General features: G+C 38.9%; 1 protein-coding gene across 1 annotated transcript; it reads left to right on the forward strand.

Annotated features, from left to right (window-relative positions):
- The first annotated feature begins 5,530 nt into the window (after positions 1-5,530).
- LOC122826995 (actin-like) lies at positions 5,531-15,146 on the forward strand. Its single transcript, XM_044109449.1, has 10 exons — positions 5,531-5,554; positions 8,934-9,055; positions 9,135-9,143; positions 12,245-12,346; positions 12,642-12,752; positions 12,855-12,939; positions 13,098-13,259; positions 13,387-13,578; positions 13,671-13,852; positions 14,441-15,146. Exons 2-10 carry the CDS (start codon positions 8,936-8,938, stop codon positions 14,582-14,584), a joined length of 1,107 nt encoding a protein of 368 aa, XP_043965384.1. The 5' UTR covers positions 5,531-5,554; positions 8,934-8,935; the 3' UTR covers positions 14,585-15,146.
- Positions 15,147-16,731: the final 1,585 nt, after the last annotated feature.

A 16,731-nucleotide genomic window follows, 5' to 3' on the forward strand; every position in this document is an offset into this window, starting at 1 on the left:
TCTTTGGATTTTAACAGAAAATAAAAAATCTCAATCAATCAATCAAATTTTATTAGTATAACACATTTCAGCAGCAAACATTTCAAACAGCTTTAGATCATCAAAACACAAAAACACAGAATCAACAATAAAACATGACATTAAGTCAAAAGCCATCGTTAAATTCATAATTGATTAAGTTTCAAATAAAACTCTAACCTGCTGGTTTTTAGTCCAGATTTACAGGAAGTCGGTGTTTCAGCTGTTGAAAGGAAGTTTTACATTTTTCTGGAAGTTTGTTCCTGAAAAATGTAAAAGTAGTAAATCAAATGTTGATCCAGATCTTTTTATTATTATGATGTAATAAACAATTTATCTGCATAATGAGAAATGTTTTATATGAAACTCCAGGAAACATTCATCTGAATTAGTAACTTTGTTGTTTTATAGTTAAATAATCTGATCTGTGCAGTAAAATTAAAGTAATGAAATCTTCCCTCATCTACAGATGTGACCCCAGCGACTCACATCTTTCTGTTTTTATTCATCAATCTGCTCACAGATCTACTGTAACAAAGTCCAAAACAGAGAAATGTGTCCATTTGTTCCAGTCAGAAAAAGTTTCAATCTATTTGAACTGATCTAGGATCTGATCAAACTTTACTTGGAATATTTTCTCTTTAATTTCTGAGTGTTTTCTCTGAAACTTGGTTTTTCAGGATTATTTCACTCCATAAAAATCACTCAGACATTTTCAAACTGTGAAACTGTGACTCCAGTTTTTTCCAGAACCAGCAGGTTGAGCAGCTTCCATCAGTCCAACCGGATCATCAACTGTCTTCAGTTCCCAGAAACACTGAACTGATCCCAGAACAGCTTCTGTTGCTTCATCCATCGCTGGTTTAACTCTATTAATATCATTGATCTGCTGTAAAATATTAAATATTTATGATGTTTGTAAAACAGTGAACTGGAGGAATAAACTCCTTTATTTCTCTTCATGCAGCATCTGAAGGTTTGTTTCTTTTCTCTCTCTGTGTTTCATGAAGTTCATCTTCCTCATCAGTTTCTCTGAATCATCTTCTGAACGGATCCAACATGAAAAAGTTTCTGTTTTATGGATTTTAGGGTTTTAATGTGTGGAGACGTGTTAATAAGCAGCAGTTCAACCCGTCTGACAGGAAGCAGTGATCAGTCAGGATCAGTCCTGCGTTGGTAGAGCCATCAGCAGGTAGCAGTCTGTAACGCAGCGGTCTGCGGTTCCATTCCCAACCCATTTACTGCATGTCCTCCACTTCTCTGTTGAGCCACAAGCACTGTAAAAAATAACCAGTTACTCCACTTCACAGTTTAATTATTCTGATTCCTTCATTCAGAAAGGAAGAGAAAACAGCAGCTTGGCAACCAGAAGAAAGAATAAAACAACAGAATCAACTAAAACTACTCATTTATTTTACATGATATTTTCATTTAGCTCAATAAACCAACATAATGAAACATGACTGAAGTAAATCAGATGTTAGATTGACTTCTTGTGTAAAGTATAAACTAACGTAGAGGAGAGGATGTGATTGTTAAAGTCCAGTGAATATTTCTGCTGGTTCTGGTCGGGGATTTCAGGCCAGCAGACTGGAAACGAAGCAGGTGGTGAAATGTGTCTGTATGAGGTCAAAGGTTAGAATTCAGAGAGCAAGAGGAACCCTGGACTTCAGGCCATTTATCAAATATAATATCCCTGAGAAGGAGAAGAAACAGAAGCAGATTAAAACCAAACGTGAACTGGAACCTTGTTGAGATTTTTGGGCTCAGATTTTCCCTGCAGGTCGTTTGAACTGTTTTCAGCTTTAGAGGTGAATTTATCCCACTGTTACTGAAGAACAGAGATCTACTCAAACATCACACATTCATTCATTCATTTCCTTCTTTCACTTTATTAAACCTGAGATCATCAGTTCAGTAACTGAACCCATTTAGTCTCCATGGCAACGACTGGTTTGTCCAGTTCTGGTTTGTTCTTCCTTCATAAGAACTGAACCAACCTGAAGTTTTAGTTTCCACAGATCAGATCTGAAACCAGTAAACTGTAAAACAAAACAATCATTTATTTTATTAAATACATTTTTATTTCCTCCAGTTTCCTTCAAGCATCCGGACATCGATGTTGTTCTGCAGCAGAATGAGACGCTGCTCAGGTCATTCTGAGGATCTGACTTTTCTGGGTGTTTATTTTGTTCCTGTGTCGTTTTGTCCATCACTCAATGATCCCAGATGTTTCTCTGATCACCTTCCTGTGTGTTTATTCCCAGCTGTGTCTGTGTTTCTGTCTGTGTTTCTGTCTGTGTTTCTGTCTGTTTCTGTCTGTTTCTGTCTGTTTCTGTCTATGTTTCTGTCTGTTTCTCTGTCTGGTTCTTGTTGGATGTCGTGACATTTATCTGCTGTCCTTCATGTTTTACCATCTGCTCACCTGAACTATCTGGACTTTATGTCTGAGAATCATCATAAAAACCATCATTTTTATTTTCTGCTTCCATCTTCACCATTTCTAACCACAAATCACGACACGTTCTCATCGTTTCCTCCATTTACTTCCTGTTCCTGCAGTGAAGTAACTTTGTTTTCTGGACAGAATCAGACTGATGGACAAAACAGAACGGGTTCTGGTTCTGGTTCTGGTTCTGGTTCTGGTTCTGGTTCTGGTTCTGGTTCTGGTTCTGGTTCTGCTCAACATCAGAACCAGAACCAAACATGGAGAAGCTGCTTTCAGCTTCTATGCAACACAAATCTGGAACAAACTTCCAGAAAACTGAAAAACATCCGAAACCCTGAGATCCTTTAACTCTGGACTAAAATCCTGGTTTGAATCAGAATAAATATCAGAATATTAACCAACAATTTGATGATTTTAATGCTTTGGACAAAATATAAAGTTTGTTTTTCAACTGGTGACTGAATGTTGAGAGCAAAGAAATCAATAATTTTGGCTAAACTAATAATTTCTTTAGTTATTCAACACAATCAAAATTATTGTGAATTTTCCATTTTACAGGATTAGTAATAAAATAAAACAATGTTAAATGAAACAAACTAACAATGAACAGATGAACAGACGTCTGGCTTTATAAAACCGTTTATAGGATTATTAATTTGAGGGTTTCATGTTTTAAATTCTGTTGGTTCAGCAAAGAGTTTTATTTCATTCTCAGCAAAACAATAAAATATAAAGTGGAAAATAAAAAATAATTTGTGTTACAACAAGAAGATACAATTATTTCATCTTTAAACTAAATGTTTTTACTAAACCTCATCTTAGAAACAGTTCATTTTTCATAAATATTTAAATGTAACCTTTGAACTAGAGAATCTTTTTCTGTTCCAGGAACAGAAGTTGATTCGGTTCCTTCATGCTGAAGGACATGAAGCTCCTGTTGGTGTTTATCGGTTTCCAGTTACCTGGTGAGAACATGAACATGAAAGCTGCATCTGTCACATGATGCATGAGTAAATATGTATAAATGAGGATCTGCTTGTGTTGCCATGGTGACGGTGTTTGATGGAGGAGCAGCTTTGTGGGAGACGAGGCGATTTAATGGAGAGACGTCGTCAATCTGAACCTGAATAATCCCGTCCAGAACAGGATGGAGAAGGTCAGAGTGAGATTAAAAATGTTCCATTTTTATCTGAATGCTCAGCTGGGAGCAAAGGTCATGAAGAGGTCACAACATCTGGTAAGGTCAGTTTACTGAGATGAATTTAGTTTCAGATAAACCTGCAGGTTCCCAAAACCAAACCCACCTGGATACAAACCAGTTCCCACAACACTGTACAGCAAGAAACAGACAGAACAGATAAATGTGTTTCATGTAACTGAAGCAGAAGAAGCAGAATATTAACAAGTAAAACATGAACTGGATTCCTTTGAGCATCGAACTCCAGTCGCTGCAGATGAACATCCTGCTGACTGAAGCTCCATTCAACCCAAACCAGCAGGGGGCTGCTGGTCCAGGTCAGTCCTGATGACCAGTTAACCTGAAATAGATCAAGAAATCAGAGATTTTATTTTTAAGTCTCATTGCCCGACTTTATCGGTACCAACCATAAAAAATGAGACTTCTGGTTGTGGGGTCGTTGTTCTGTTGAGAACAATGCAGAGACTTTCTGCTTGGTCTTTGGAATAAGAACACAGTGGATGTTAAACGTCATGAAACGGTCAGAATCACTCCAGAGGTTAACATCTGCAGAGCCATGAGCCCTGCTTTTTGTTTTTGGGCAATATAAATAATGACTATTTCTATAAATAATGACTATTTCTACAAATAATGACTATTTCTATAAATAATGACCATTTCTACAAATAATGACTATTTCTATAAATAATGACTATTTCTATTACCCAACAGTAAATATAAATAGTGACTAGCAACTAAACAATGAGGAAAGAATGAAAGTCATCTGATGAAATGTAAAGAACAGAAAGAGAAACTGAGTTCACACAAAACAACAATTAAAAGGGAGGTTAGAAGAAATGTTTCTGTATCTTTGGAGTATTTTTAGGTTCATTAATATTCTTAATGTCTTTTGTCTCAGATTCGTTGCTATAAAGTTTTACAGCCAGGTTTTTATTCTCTAAGCTGCATATTGGAGTTTTTCTCCTGTTTTTCTTTAAATGCCAGAGAATGGGAGGAATGTACAACAGGACTGTTTTAGCAATAATGTGTTAAAATGTTAATACAGAGAAAAGTAACGAAAACGTTTCTTCAAAATTTTATTAACCTGATAATGAAATTCCTGATAGCTGCAGACCAGTTTGTTCCAGTTTGAACCCAGAAGGACCAGTAGATGGTGGAGTTTCACTTTGACTCAAATCTTTTCTCATCATGTCTTATAGGAAACATTAACATCATTCCAGAGGATCAGGTCAAAGTTCACCTGTTGAGATCCTGCTCCAACAAAAAACTGAAAAATGAAATGTAAGATCTTTGCTAGAAGTAGAAACTGACTTCCAGGCCAAGAGAACCACATGTTAATGTTTGTTCTTGTTAAGAATACGCCTCTCAACTAGTCCCCTTAACTAGTTCAGTTAACTAGTTCCCATAACTATTTCACTTAACTAGTCCCCTTAACTAGTTCCCTTAACTATTTTCCTTAACTAGTTCCCTTAACTAACATTCCTTCAACCGTTTAGCTTTTATTCACTGCTGTGAAATCCAACCATCCTAACTGGTATAAAGAGGTCAAACTGTCCACTGAGGCCTCTGACTAATGACGGCTCAGTTTTTCTGTATTTTTCCTGCTTTATGGATTTATTGATGAGATATTTTAACTTATTGATGTTTGAAGTTCAATTCCAGACAAACTGGTAGCAGATGGTTTATTTCCTCATTTTCTGCCTTCATTTTTAAATGTGTTTTTTCATCTCTGTGCTGCATCACAAGAATGCAGACAGTCGTCTCTTTTCATTGAGCTTCATGTTCCTCATCCAATGAGAGGAGAACTTTCTGTTTGGAGCAGAATCAGGTTTGGGTTCTTCATTTCTCATATTCACAGTGGAAACGATCAGATACTTCACCTGCAACAGGTAAGACCCAGAACTGACTGTGTCTGTTTTTAAAGACCCAACAGAAGTTTAACAGCTGGAATTAAAATCAGGTTGATAGTCAAAGCCTAATATTTACATCAGCAGGTTTTTACATTTAATCAGATTACTGACTACATTTTCTGGCCTAATGATGGTTATTTTTTGTCTGAAAATTTCTTTGTGTTTTCTTCACACTCAAAACCTTTCATTAATTTAATAAGGATGGAGTTGAACTGACTGGACAGTGGATGACTTTATTCAGAGGTTCTGACTGTTTCACCTTTCAGTCAGAACGAGTGAAACAGAATCTGTGATCTTTACTGGCTTGAAAAGGTTCCTAATTTCCTCCAGATGCATTTAAATTTTCATCAGACCTCAGAACTAGTTTCAAACCTGATGGTATTTATCAGCGATGTGTCGTCTGTGTCGAGGCTTTGGAGAGTGTGTCAAGTGATCCAGCAGGATTTTATGGGCTTGTGTTTCTGCCTCCCACCTGCAGTGGATGTCTCCTCCTTCCAGGGAGGACAGAAGAGCTGAACCCTCCAACAGACAAACTAGTTTTCTTAACTCTGATCTGCAGGGATCCATCTTCTGCATGTTTTCCCTGCTGCCACTTACCTAACATGAAAAACATGAAGCGCTGAGGTTTCCCATCCAACTGTTGGACTCATGAGCCGATGCACCACGAGTTTCATTTGCTCTACAACAGGGGAGGGCAACTCCAGTCCTGGAGGGCAACTCCAGTCCTGGAGGGCAACTCCAGTCCTGGAGGGCAACTCCAGTCCTGGAGGGCAACTCCAGTCCTGGAGGGCAACTCCAGTCCTGGAGGGCAACTCCAGTCCTGGAGGGCAACTCCAGTCCTGGAGGGCAACTCCAGTCCTGGAGGGCAACTCCAGTCCTGGAGGGCAACTCCAGTCCTGGAGGGCAACTCCAGTCCTGGAGGGCAACTCCAGTCCTGGAGGGCACCTGCAACTTTTAGATGTTTCTCTACTTCAACACACCTGAGTCCAATCATGAGGTCGTTAACAGAACCCGACTGCACTAGGAGGAGATTCAGTTGTTGGATTCAGGTTGTTGGACCAGAGAGACTCTAAGAGCTGCAGGACACCGGACCTCCAGAACCAGGACTGACCAGCCCTGATCTAGAGTAACATCCAGTGGACAATACATGTAAAACGGGCAACATGAAAACAACATGAAGCTTAAACTGAATAAACAAAGAAATGATGTTTGCATCATATATTTGACTAGAGGAACAAGAGAAGGCAAAGTGAAGTTTTTCCTGTATTTTAGGAACGTTGTTCAGTCTCTGACATGTGGAGGAGGTTGAATCATGAGGCTGCAAATGTTGCTGGTTAAATGGATAGAAAATTAAGTCTGAATCATTTTGGGATTCTTCAAAAAACAAACAACCTGAGCTCACAGAGAAACATCAGCAGGTTTATAGAAGTTGAGACAAAATCCTTTCCTCGCCTCCTCAGTATTCCAGGAGATTCTCCAGTTCCCAACGTTTCTGTTTGATTGCTGCGTCATCTTTTCATCCTGAAATGACTCAGCTGGTCCTGACCCTCATACTGAGTATCGTTGTGACACCTCAGGTTTTTAATACATCATTAAGTTCAATTGGACACAACACTTCACCTTTTAACACATCAGAAATTAATAGACGAGATCTGTGTTGGTTTATGACATTATAGGTGATGGTTCACCATTACTATATGTGAACCTATTAGGAAATATGAAAATGTTGCTAGACAAGAAGAAAGTGGATACACTGCAAAAACATGCGCTCAAATAAATTGAAAACACACTCGCAACAAATTCCTAAAAGAAGAAAACTTGACAGGTGAAACAGCAGCGTTTATTTTGATTCACAAGCGAACTGACTGGTTCGGCCCGTTGGCCCGGTTTCAAACATCACAGCCTGATCCATCAACACAAACCTCCACATGCGCTTCATAAAAATCCTCCTGGTTACTAGACACACACCTCCATGCCTCATGCATCACTAAGAAACACAAGATGGCTGATAACTCCAAAGATCCTCAGCAGCGCCCCCTGCAGTCCAAAACACATCGGCCTCCTCAGCAGGGAGAGTTTGCTCTTCCTGTAAAGAGCATCAGAGTTATGAGTCCAGTCTGGTCAGGGGCTCAACTACAGACTTTCTTTAGTGTATGTGAACATCGGCGCCCCCCTCAGGTATAATACGTCCATGCAGCTTTCCCTTATTCATGCTCTCATAAAATGCAGTAATTAAATTCAAATTATCATAATATTTAAGTTTCTGTTGCTTATCTAACGTATTTATTCCTTCCTGATGTCATCACTCGTCTCCTCTGTCACTGTCTGTCTCCTTTGGTTTCTCCACTAAATCACAGGTCAAAAAGCTTTTTAAATTAGTTGTAAAAAATAACCCTAACCCTTAATACAGCTTTTAAAAATAATGTTTAAAACATATTGTTTGGGATTCAGGAGCTGTTCCCTCATTTCCACCTGACATTAGAATGACCTGTTGCCTTCCTGTTTGCCCTGATTCTTCTTCTCTTCTTTCTCTCCATCCTCACAGATTAATAACGTTCATTTTGTGTTAAGTAGGTTTAGAAATACAGCAGTTCACATTTAAATGATGTCCTTGTTGGATAACAGTTACTGACTGGACACTGAATCTGATCTGACTCATCAGATACGTCACAACACTGTAAAAACATTTAAACTCAAGTCCTAAAACAAGAGTCACCAACATTTTGAGTCTCAGGTCTGCAGTGACACTGAAGACTAATAAACATGAACAACTCATCTTTAATTAAAGTATAATTAATAATAAATGGACATATGTGTGAATAAATTGCTCCCTGAAAAGCAATTTAAAATAAACTAAACAAAAAATAGTCCAATATTTTATCATCTAATATATAATTGAGTCAAAGAGAATCTTCCACCAAACTCTAGAAGGTCTGAGGCTTTTTGTCAGGATGTTTTCCTTCATTCTTTAGCTTGATAGGAGGTCAGGTTATCGGGTCTGTGGCTGCTGACATCCACCGGGCGGTTCCACCAGGCGGTTCCGCCGGGCGGGTCCGCCGGGTTCTGAGTCCACTGACTGTTGGCCTGTCGTCTGCAGCTGTGAGGCAGATTATCTGCAGCAGGAGAAGTGGAGCGGTGCCAGTCTGTTCTCTGAAAACAGGAAGTCTTAGTGTCTCTTTTCTGTTTCCATCTCATATCTTCAGCATTCAGGAACAACTTATTACTCACATCGTTAATGAAGAACATTCAGCTATCGTGTCAAAATCCTGAAAGTTAAAACCAATATTTCCATTAATAACCAATAAATCCTTGTTAGATAACTTTCAAATATTATATAACTGAAATTGCTTTCTTTCAGAAATGGATGAGGAAATTGTCTCTGTGGTTATTGACAATGGATCTGGTGTGTGCAAGGCTGGAATGGCTGGAGAAGAAACTCCCCGTGTTTTTCCATCCATCGTTGGATGCCACAAGGACAAGGTCAAGGTTCAATATAAATGGAAAGATTAGAACTAAATCTGGAAGAGTTTGCAAATAAATGTGTGTTTTTCTTTTTCAGGATGCAGTGGTGAGTCCAGATGGTCACTTAGAATATTTTATGAAATTGGCATGAATGCAAAGATAGAAAGCCAAACGCTAAACTTTACAGAAACCTGACAGAAACAAGTCACATGCTCTCATATGTACAACTAAAAGGTTGTATGAAGCCTAAAGCATTGAGACGCACCACGAGGTTCACTTATGGGTCAAACAGACCAACAGAGGATGAGGAACAATGTGAGGGTTCTGCAGAAACACATGAAGAAAAATAAAGGAAAAATAAAGAAAGAATCTGCAGCTGACAAAAAAACTAAACTAAAGAACATCAGGGAAGTTGATGAATGAATGAATATTAAAACAAGGGAAAACTGAAACATGTTAACAATAAACACAGCACAAGAATAATCTATGAAATAAAACCTCAAGTGAAAAATGAACATAAAATCTAAATGAACAAAATAATAAACCCAAAACAACCCAAGTATCAACACTAACAGGTTGGGACAAGAATGATGTAATAAAATAAAATCAAATCAAAAGAAAACACCTGTCATGATTCATGTTCTGTCCTGTCCATGCTGAACCTAATCACTCATTCAGTTCACCTGTCTGATTTACCTTCCTGTTCCACCTGGTCCCTGTCCTACTTAAACTTTCTCAGTTTCTGCCTCTTTGCCAGATTATTGACAGCCAGTAGAAATCCAGCGTTTCCTTCCAAGCCTTCAGTGATTCTTCAACCTTTTTCTGTCCATGGATTGACCCCCCTAGTGATGGTGAGATGAAGCCTCATGAGGCATTGAACCACTTGAGCCAACTGGTTCGAGAAAGGGTTCATTTCTTGAGGCTTCATGTGCACACGACACCACCTACTGGCCAGGTGTATAATCACAACCCGCTGTATCTTAACACGTGTGATGCATTGAATTTTTGTCTATTATGGCTCTTGGGAATGACTTCACAAAAGGTGAAGAAAAAAAGAGACAAAGAGAGAGAGAAAGAGATGTATAGAGATAGAGATAGAGAGAAATATATGTACAAAAAAATCCTATCCTGTCCCACAGCTATCTTAAAATCCTAATATAAAATTAAGAACTTTAAAACTAACTAACCAATCCTATTTATAATAGTGAGATTATTAGTAAAAAGCTCAAATTAAATAAATAACCGAATTATAAGTCCTGAAATAATAAAGTCTAAAAACATTAAATATTAATCCCAGAAAAATAAATAAAGGGGGAAGGGGAAAAAAATTAATTTAGATCAATACCTTGCTTATTCCAGAGCAAATCTGCTTATGATGTGTGATGATGGTATTGGAGTTCAAGGTAACTCAAGTTAAATCAAGTGGTGAAAACTCACGTATCCTTAATATTAGAATTAAAATTAAAATTAAAAATAGGATAGCTGTGGGACAGGATAGGATTTTCTCTTTTTCCTTTCTGTGTCTCCCTCTCTCTGTATATATATATATATATATATATATATATATATATATATATATATATATATATATATATATATATATATATATATATATTTAAAAAATATATATATATATATATATATAAAAAATATATATATAAAATATATATATATATATATATATATATATATTTTTTTTTTCTCTCTCTCTCTTTCTCTCTGTAAATATCTATTTTTTATTTTTCTGTTTCTCTCTATCTCTAGATCTATATATCTTTCTCTCTCTCTTTGCCTGTGTCTTTTTTCTCTCCCTCTTTCTGTATCTGTCTCTCTCTATCTCTCTCAGAGGGCTTTCCTAGTGAAACTGCCCTTTTGGGTGGGGGAAGTTGTAGTGTTTATATATATATATATATATATATATTCTCCCTACCTGTCTCAAACTAAATAAACATTATCCAAACTCTGCTATCCAAACTATCTAAACTCTATCCACTCTCTCAACTGACCGCAACTCGCCTACAACAACCCACATTTTGAATGGAGCCTGTGGGGTTTATAAAGCTGTCAAACCGCGCGCCAAAATCTGAGCCACTTCCCGAAGCAGTCACGTGGTACAGCCGGGCAGCGAGGCCTCGGACGTCATCGTTTTCGGCTCCTCCCCTAAATGAAGCAAGCCTCGATACGCGCTTTACGGAAACGCCCCCTCCATTACTCGACACACGCCTCGAAGCCTCGGCTCATCACGTAACATCACTAGACCCCCCCCTGCCAAGCCCTTATCGGATCTCGACTGATTTCTGGACCCTGACCCAATCTTTGCCTCATGACCACCGAGTATCGCCTGGCCCTCATGCTAAGTTCACTCTCTCTGTCCTCCCATGTATGACCTCTGCCTGACCACCGTCTCAGTCCCTGTGTGTCGCCTTCTGGGTCTCCTTGTGGAGAGTTTCATTGTTCCACAGCAGCCTGTTCCACCCTGGTTCTCTGTTCCACCCTGGTTCTCTGTTCCACCCTGGTTCTCTGTTCCACCCTGGTTCTCTGTTCCACCCTGGTTCTCTGTTCTACCCTGGTTCTCTGTTCCACCCTGGTTCTCTGTTCCACCCTGGTTCTCTGTTCCACCCTGGTTCTCTGCTCCACCTGGTTCTCAGCTCCACCCGTCCAGCAGAGACGGGCACCACAGTGCTGTGTTTGACAACCACATCCTGAGCAACAACCAGAATCTGAAAATTTTATTAAACTTGTTTTTTTCCTTTCCTTACAAGATCCAAACAAATGTTAATGAAACCAGACATGAATAAATGACCTGGGATGGTTAAACCTTATGAACTGATCAAAAATATGACAAAACCTGAGCTGAGTTAAACTTCCAACAAATAAATGATAAAATACAGACAGTAGCTCATGACAGATATAATCTGAAGAAATTATTCTAGAAGGAGAAAAACCTATGAAATTAAACCTGGAGGAAAGAACCAATATGGCAGAAACTACAAAACATGAACCCAAAAAATGATCATAAACTAAAAACCCAAACACTCCAGAATTGATACATTTATTGTTTAAAAAGTGGATCTGCTGCTTTAACTGTTTTGTGAAAATGTTGGAGTCGTCCGCTGTCCTGTCTGTCAGATATTCATGCTTTCCTTTGCAGAAGGTTTCCAGGATAGTTGGGCTGATTGCTGTGTTTAATGTTTCCTCCTCATGAAGAGAAGCTGCATGGGAACTGAGGCTCAGGGCAGGAGGGGCGTCTTGGCCTTAAAATACATCACTGACCAGAACTTTGTCACCGACTGGGAGGAACTGGGAAACGTAAGGCTGTAATGATAACTTTGTTTTCTATAACTGTTTTCAGTCAAAGGTCGTGACCTGACATCCCTGATACAATAAGTTCTGGGTTTTATATTCATCACCAGTTTCTCCACATGAACATTGCTCTGCTATGTTTCACTCTGAAGCTAACATGTTAGCTCCTCTTGGTCATACAGAACATTTTGGTTCAGCTATACAAAGTCAAACTAGCTCACTTTTGCCACTAACTTTACAAGTAATGTGTGAAACGTCAAAGGTCAAAGGTCAAACTAAACTGTTATCATTATGTTATCAGCTTTGGGTCCATGCCTACAGCACTGAGCTCCAGGTTGATCCTGGAGAACATCCTCTGCTGCTGTCAGTGGCTGCAGGAACACCCAAACCCTGCAGGGAGAAAATGACTCAGGCAGGTTTTATCAAACGTCCAGATAAAACTGACCACTCTGATAGAGATACTTTCTATTATTCTGTGGACTTTTAGTCTGGATTTGTGTTTTTGTTGGTTCAGATCCTTTTTGAGGCCTTAGACGTTCCTGCCTTGTTCTTGGCCAATCAGTCTGTTCTGTCTCTATATGCTTCTGGTCGCACCACAGGTCAGTGAGCTTCAACATGTCCATAAAACCTGGAGGCTCCTCGTTCTTTTAAATTAACCTTATTGCAATGAATTCAGTATTTCTGATGGTCTGAGTTCTGACCCATTAGTGTTTCTACAGTGTACAGAAACCTTTACTGAGATTTTTCTGCCTTGCAGGTTTGGTAGTGGAGTCTGGTGATGGTGTCAGCCACACTGTCCCAGTTTATGAGGGTTATTGTTTGCCCCACGCCTTCTGCTGCACCTCGGTGTCTGGAAGAGGCCTGACAGAGAACCTGATCAGGATCCTCATGGACAAAGGCCACTACTTCACAACCAGCGGTAGAACACCCACTGAACGCTTCTGGGTTTTCCTGAATTTCACCTCTGATGGACAGAATTTATCTGAAGCTTTTGTTCACAGCAGAGAAAACTCACATCCTGGATTTTGTGTCTCTCTGACCTTCAGCTGAGCGTGACATCATTCGAGACATGAAGGAGAAGCTCTGCTACGTGGCTTTGGACTTTGAGCAGGAGATGAAGACGGCATCTTCCTCTTCCTCACTGGAGAAGATCTATTTGCTTCCAGATGGACAAGAAGTCCGGATCTCCAACGAGAGGTTCCGCTGTCCAGAAGTTCTCTTCAAACCAGATTTAGTTGGTTGGTGACATTTAGAAAAAGACAAAAATACATCAATACAGCATCACTCCTCCATTTATTCATTAAAACAGTTTAATTTTTATATTCTTCAGGAAATGAGTCGGCTGGTCTTCATGAGAACATTTGCAGCAGCATCATGAAGTGTGATATTGACATCCGGAGAGACCTGTGGTCAAACATCGTCCTGTCTGGAGGGTCCACCTTGTTCCCTGGATTCACTGAGCGCATGCAGAAAGAGATCCCTCCTCTGGCTCCGCCTTCCACCACCATCAAGGTGCTTCAGTTTATTCTTGCATTGCAGATAAATGAAGAACAAAGTGACCTGCAGGCTGCAGCACAACCAGGTTCCCTGCAGCATCAGAAGTCAATCAGATGGATTTCCTCCTACTGGAAACGTCTCACTCCAGTACAGAGCAGCAGTTTTAGAAAGTAAACGTGTCCATGGAGCTCAAATTAAAATGTAGCCAGGAATTAGTAAAACTTGCCAATTATAAAAATCTCATTGATGAAACGACATTTATTACTAAAATATCAACTGTAACCAAAACGCTGGGATCAGTCAAAGATTCAACAACCATCTCAACAAACCAAATGTTTAGTTTTGGTTCCTGAAAAGCTTCTCTTTCTCCCAAAGTTCAAAGAAGAGAAATTATACAGAAGTTTTAGGCATCATCACTTAATTTAGACTTAAAACATACAAGATGTTCACCTGAGAATTAAAATGACATGGAAAAGGAAACGATTGATTTATTTTTTAAACATATTTTCAGTGACTCAGTAATGCTCACTGGTTAACAGTTAATATCAATAATACAGACACCAAACTGAATCTCCTTTGCTTTGTTTCGTCTTTCTTCTCCAGATTGAGGCTCCACCATTGAGGAATATTTCTGCTTGGCAAGGCGGCTCCATCCTGGCCAGCCTCTCCACCTTCCAGCACCTCTGTGTCACCAGACAGGAGTACAACGAGTCCGGCGCCACTATCGTCCACCACAAATGTTTTTAAACGTCTCTGTGGCTCTAAACTTTCCTTCACTTGCTGCACCAAGCTGAGCAAGTTATAGTTTTTATTTGTTTGTGGAATAATGTGGAGAAAAACAGTCTATCAACACTTGAAGAGTGAAATTAGAGTGAAAACTGTAAAACTATAAAACATTTAACTGTTTAAGCTTTGAAATAAATTCAGGAGCTTCTTGTTATCCTAAGAATTGTTGCTGGTTTGTTTAACTATAAAAACCTATTTTGGTGGTAATGAGATGGAAACTCATTACAGAAACTTTCAAATCTCGTTGTAACGAGATGCTGCTTCTGAATTTATCTCCAAACTCCAACAGTTAAACATTTCTGTAGAATGAAAACAGCAGAATTAAAATTCAGTTCATTTTGTAAAATTTAACTTGACAATAACAGCAAAATGACACCCAAATATTTTACAGTGAAATATCTGGAGAGGTTTGATAGAAAACCAGAGTAATTAATACATATTTTCTCTTTAAGATAATCTGTGACTAAATGTATTTAAACATGTTTAAATCTTACATGTATGAACAATGTACCAATTCAGAGTAAACTGAAAAAATCAAAGTATTTTTCCTACAACCTGTCAGTCAAATGATAAACTGCACATGTTGAATAAAAGCTTTAAAAATCTGTGGCCCCTGAACAGAGGGGCCAGGTCAGGGAATGACTGGAAGATAAAGAAATAAAACAAATTTGTTGTGCATCTCTTACTGCACCAGATGTGTGTCAGGTTGGAGTTCTGCATCCATCCATCCATCTTCTGTTCTCCCTCATGGGGTCGGGAGGGTTGCTGGTTCCTCTCCAGCTTTGTTCCAGGCGAGAGGCGGGGTCACGGGGTCACGGGGTCACCCTGGACAGGTCACCAGTCTGTCACAGGGTTCTGCATCCATCTGCTCTTTATTTCTCAGTAAGCAGGAAAACTGAACATCAATGTCTGGCTGAAGAATGAAAATGTTTTTTTATGCTTTAGAAGGAAATAAATACTTTATTTTGTAGATTATCTGTTTCAGTTCACTGAGCTGGTACAAATCATTCAGGTTTGTTCAGATTTCTTGAATTGATCTCAAAACTGAAAAACTGACAAGAAACAAAAACAAAAGCTGTGAAAAGCAGTTCAATGTCATGGAGACAGAACTGGTTGGTTTGTTGAGTAAAAGTCTAAAAGTCTCAGATTAAAACATTTTGAATCAGATTTATTCTGCTGCTCTGGTCTAAACAGAGGAGAGAACAGCAGCATTAACAGATCAGAGCTTCAGCCTCTGTTTAACAAGAGAGAAAACTTATGTTTTCCATTGTAATGTATAATCTGAGTAAATACAATTCATTCATTTTATTTAATGATTTAACAAAATAAAAGCCAGATTAGAGAGAGTTCATCCTCAAGTTAACAACATAAAGTGAAAACTGTAACTTCTGTTGGGAAATGGAGTAACTGCAGGAGCTGAAGTGATTTGGTAAAATGTTGAATATATTGGTGGTGGAGTGGAAAACAATCTGTCTGCATCCAGACCTGGAAAAACAGATTGTAATGAAAAAACTCAGTCCTGCTCTCTGGAGACGGGAGTGTTGGACTGAGTGGTTTGTTGAGTCTTTCTACCTTTTGTTTTTCCTACAAGGTGTTTTTTTGTGACATTTTTCTCTTCACTCTGTTACTTGATCTTAAGTGGAGTTTTGGTTGGTTCAAACTGGTCCGGTAGTTTTTTGTTTGGTTTGGTGTTTGTTGGCATCATGCCTGTTGTGGAGGGAGGTGCAGGTTTAGAAAAGCTGACACGCCGACATGCTGTCAGTCATACCAACAGTGAACAGTTGGGTAGAGGAGGCAGCGTTAGCTGTTGGAGGAGCGGCTGGTTGTGATGGTGTGAAATCTGCTTCCTGTATGAATGGTGCGATCGTTATATTTCTAGATGATACATCTAAAGTGAGTGAGTTGGTTGAGAAGGGCGTTGTCATTCATGACACTTTCATGCCGGTTCTCCCGCTGGTTACTCCAGCTAAAAAGATTATAATTTCAAATGCACCCCCGTTTATTAAGAACGATCTGCTTGTTAAAGAATTATCACGCTATGGACAGTTAGTTTCACCCATAAAGATGGTTTCTTTAGGATGCAAATCTGTGCTTCTTAAACATGTCGT

Source organism: Gambusia affinis, linkage group LG03, assembly GCF_019740435.1.
Source record: "Gambusia affinis linkage group LG03, SWU_Gaff_1.0, whole genome shotgun sequence".
NCBI classification, from domain to species: domain Eukaryota; kingdom Metazoa; phylum Chordata; class Actinopteri; order Cyprinodontiformes; family Poeciliidae; genus Gambusia; species Gambusia affinis.